This window comes from Sphaeroforma arctica (genome assembly GCF_001186125.1).
Source record: "Sphaeroforma arctica JP610 unplaced genomic scaffold supercont1.75, whole genome shotgun sequence".
NCBI lineage: Eukaryota > Ichthyosporea > Ichthyophonida > Sphaeroforma > Sphaeroforma arctica.
The window spans coordinates 107,014-110,331 of record NW_014040483.1 but is presented as its reverse complement, the minus strand read 5'-3'; the positions used below and the strand labels follow the sequence as shown (position 1 = coordinate 110,331).

Below are 3,318 nucleotides of genomic sequence, written 5' to 3'. Positions count from 1 at the left end.
CACACACACACACACACACACACACACACATATATATATATATATATATTGTACATGATGTTGGTTCATGAAACGTTGCAATCATATTTTGAAGCTTTTGTGTGATGCTGGAGGCAGTGTACGATGTCTTTCATGAGTTGGGGTTGCATGTACATGGCAAAGTAATTTGCGGTGTATTGAATCACAAGCTTGATGTATACACATTTTATTCAGTTGTCCGATACTAAGTAGTGCTACGTTTTACTGTATAGACCGGGAAGTCGTGGATGAAGAAAAGTGAGCTTAAAGCCAATGAGGCTAACGAACGGAAACGGAAAAAAGAGGCGGCCCAGATCGCTGCCGCGGAGGAACTCCTTCACAACAAGAAGGCTAAAGTAACGGAAGACGGTACAGCTGCACCCATTGCGGGCGAGAATAAGGGTACGCACACACCAAGTATAAGTACAGGCACACTAGTGACTAAGACTGGGCTCCCGTTGGTAGCAGCGGAGAATGAAGTGGCGGCTAAAGTGGGCGGTTTAGGCGAAGAGGATAAGAAACGGTCGGGGCTGAACATGGCACCGGTATGTGGAATTGTACACATTAGTGTAGCAGTCTGTGGGGCTCTGTTGTGTTATGACTCCTTATGATGGTTTGGCGTATTGTAGTTATTCTCTCAGTGAACCGGTCTGCGTTGGAGGCCATACCTTGAATTTGCCTTTCTGTGCGTGCCTTCTCAAACTGCAGGTCATTGCAGAAGAATTGTATGTTTTCCATACATTGTTTTTTTTACTTGATGCGCGTGAATCTTGTGGATTTTGTGAATACGTCTTGTGTATATTTATAGATACAGGCGCGCAGTAAGCTAAATCCCCACGATATGACACAATGAATAACGTTGTGGCACACTAGAAGCTGTCTGTGCGAGATCTGATCTTTCTGCTTCTTCGCACCTTACGACTGTAGTTGCACGCTTGCACATATCACTACCCCCTCGCCGTTCTCATGCGCACTGGGTCCATACATGTGCACGATTGAATAAAAAAAATAGCGATAAAACGACGAAGCTTGAAGTAATTTCAAAGCTATGAATCTATATGATTACAGAAAGAAGTGGTCCGCCAATTGCGAGACAGGAACGAGCCCATTCGCCTGTTTGGAGAGACGGATACCATGCGTATGCACCGTTTGGAGTACCTGAAGACACACGAGGCCGTGGTAGACGAGGGCATGCGCAACGATTTCATGGAGGCTATAGACCGTGTGAACGAAAAGTATCTGCAGAGCTTTCTGCTGGAAAAGCAACAGGTGTGTGTGTCGGTGTGTGTGTACGGGAGATTGATGTGTGTGTACGAGTGTGCGTTAGTTAGAAAGTGCGGTGAAATTATTAGTTGTAGCTGTAGCACGAACACGAGGCTGAGATACACGGAGTTTCTCGCAACGCTTTGTAATCACTGTCGGCTGTATGGAAAAGGAGGTGTCCGCTGATGGGTTTGCTGAGGAAGAAGCGGGTGCGGATAATTTGTGTTGTATCAATCCTAGGATATGATGTGTAGCATACTCTACACTAGGCTTGGGGCGAATGAGGCGGTGTGTGAGAGACTGTATATGCGTCGTGCATATATGCGTCGTGCATATATGCGTCGTGCATATATGCGTATGCTTCAGTATCGCACATGACACTCATATACTTTGAGCCAAAAGATTGGTGCGGTGGTTGCAGAAATATACATACTGCAATCAAGCAGCAGAACCGGCATCAAAGTGCATGTCATGTGTTGTGGAGTACTAAGCAAAACCGATATCGGTCCTGTTTTTGTATCAGAGTGTATGCTTACACGTCCATTCGTTGCTTGTTTTTGGATTACTGTGCCTGTGGCTCATACGAGACATCCGCAAGTTTTTTTTTGCAGAAGTTCGGCGCTGTTTTTGGAAATGTTTTTGTCTTGCCAATTCTTATCACACGCTCTCAACCACCTCACATGCGCAAGTAGTAAAATGAATGCACGTGTATAGAATTCAATATAGGGCAGTGATTTTAGGATTTTGAAAGTAGTGTAGATGGATCGGCAGAATTTATTGACCTTTTACGCACAGACGAACATGGCGCTGTGTCGCGAATGGGCGCCGTATTAAAGCCACGGTGATTATATATATAGAGAAGAGTACCGATGATGTTTTGTTCTCATTCCCGGTTGGATTTGTGCAATTATGAAGTGGCTAAATGCTGACCGAAAAAAAAGTTTATACGACGCAAATGGGGTGACAATTGGATTTATACCACATATAGACATATCAAATTATAGTAAACATCTATGTACATATGCTCTGATGCTTGTTGTTCCTTTAGTAAATCTTGTATGCTGACTGTTTGCCAATAGTCTGATGAGCAAAAAGAATCAGAACGGAAACGGCGTGCGGAGGAACGCGGCATGATAGAAGACGTTACCAAGAAACAAATCGACTCGCTATATAAAGTACTAGTAGCAGGCAAAGCAACCCCCCAGGATAGTGCAACATTCTGTTTACGGTAAGTGGTGGACAGTGCTATATGTACTGACGGTGTTTAGTCTGGGAGTGGGTGCGGCGTGATGAGAGGGAGTGTATCTGCATATGCATACAGGCAGTGAACCAACCCCTATAGGAGGACGTGCCTGGTTTCGCGGATGGCTGAGGTGAAAATGAGATCGCTATTTTGGTTGTTTCGTTGATCCGAGTGATGTCGATGCACATGCATCTGTGTACATGTGTCGTCTCAAGGTTCGTAGACTACTGCTCGATCACTTCTACCGCTACACCTTGTTGCTGGCACTCATGTGGGGTACGTTCCCAACAACCGAGTAGTCGTTTTGAGATACTGTGCGTGCCATCCACTCGAAGCAACATTACTTGAGTATTCGTTTCAAACTACTAGTATGCGGGGGTTGACTACTCACATCATCATTGCTAACTGCAGGTACGTGCAGTATTTACTTATGAAGTGGGAGGATGATCTGGAGAACAAAGACATCAACGACAAGCGCACCGCGATAGGCCGCAAGGAATCTGCAATTTACAGTCAAACATGCTCGTATATTGAGCCTATGCAGGTTGGTAGGGAGATCTGGTTTGATGCCTCAAGTTTAAACTAAGTCTTGTCTCTGGTTATAATAAGTTCTATCTCTATGTATGTATGTATGTATGTATGTATGTATGTATGTATGTATGTATGTATGTATGTATGTATATATGTATGTATATATGTATATATATGAATTNTATTATATATATATATATATATATATATATATATATATATATATATATATATATATATATATATATATATATATATATATA

At 43.1% G+C, this 3,318-nt stretch overlaps 1 protein-coding gene across 1 annotated transcript in view; it reads left to right on the top strand.

Moving 5' to 3' along the window:
• The window catches only part of SARC_01797 (hypothetical protein), an 8,908-nt gene that overhangs the window by 1,802 nt on the left and 3,788 nt on the right, over positions 1-3,318 (top strand). The window contains exons 2-5 of the mRNA XM_014304465.1: positions 252-563; positions 1,087-1,287; positions 2,361-2,509; positions 2,936-3,068. Coding sequence (XP_014159940.1) covers positions 252-563; positions 1,087-1,287; positions 2,361-2,509; positions 2,936-3,068 — 795 coding nt within the window. The remainder of the gene's footprint in view (positions 1-251; positions 564-1,086; positions 1,288-2,360; positions 2,510-2,935; positions 3,069-3,318) is intronic.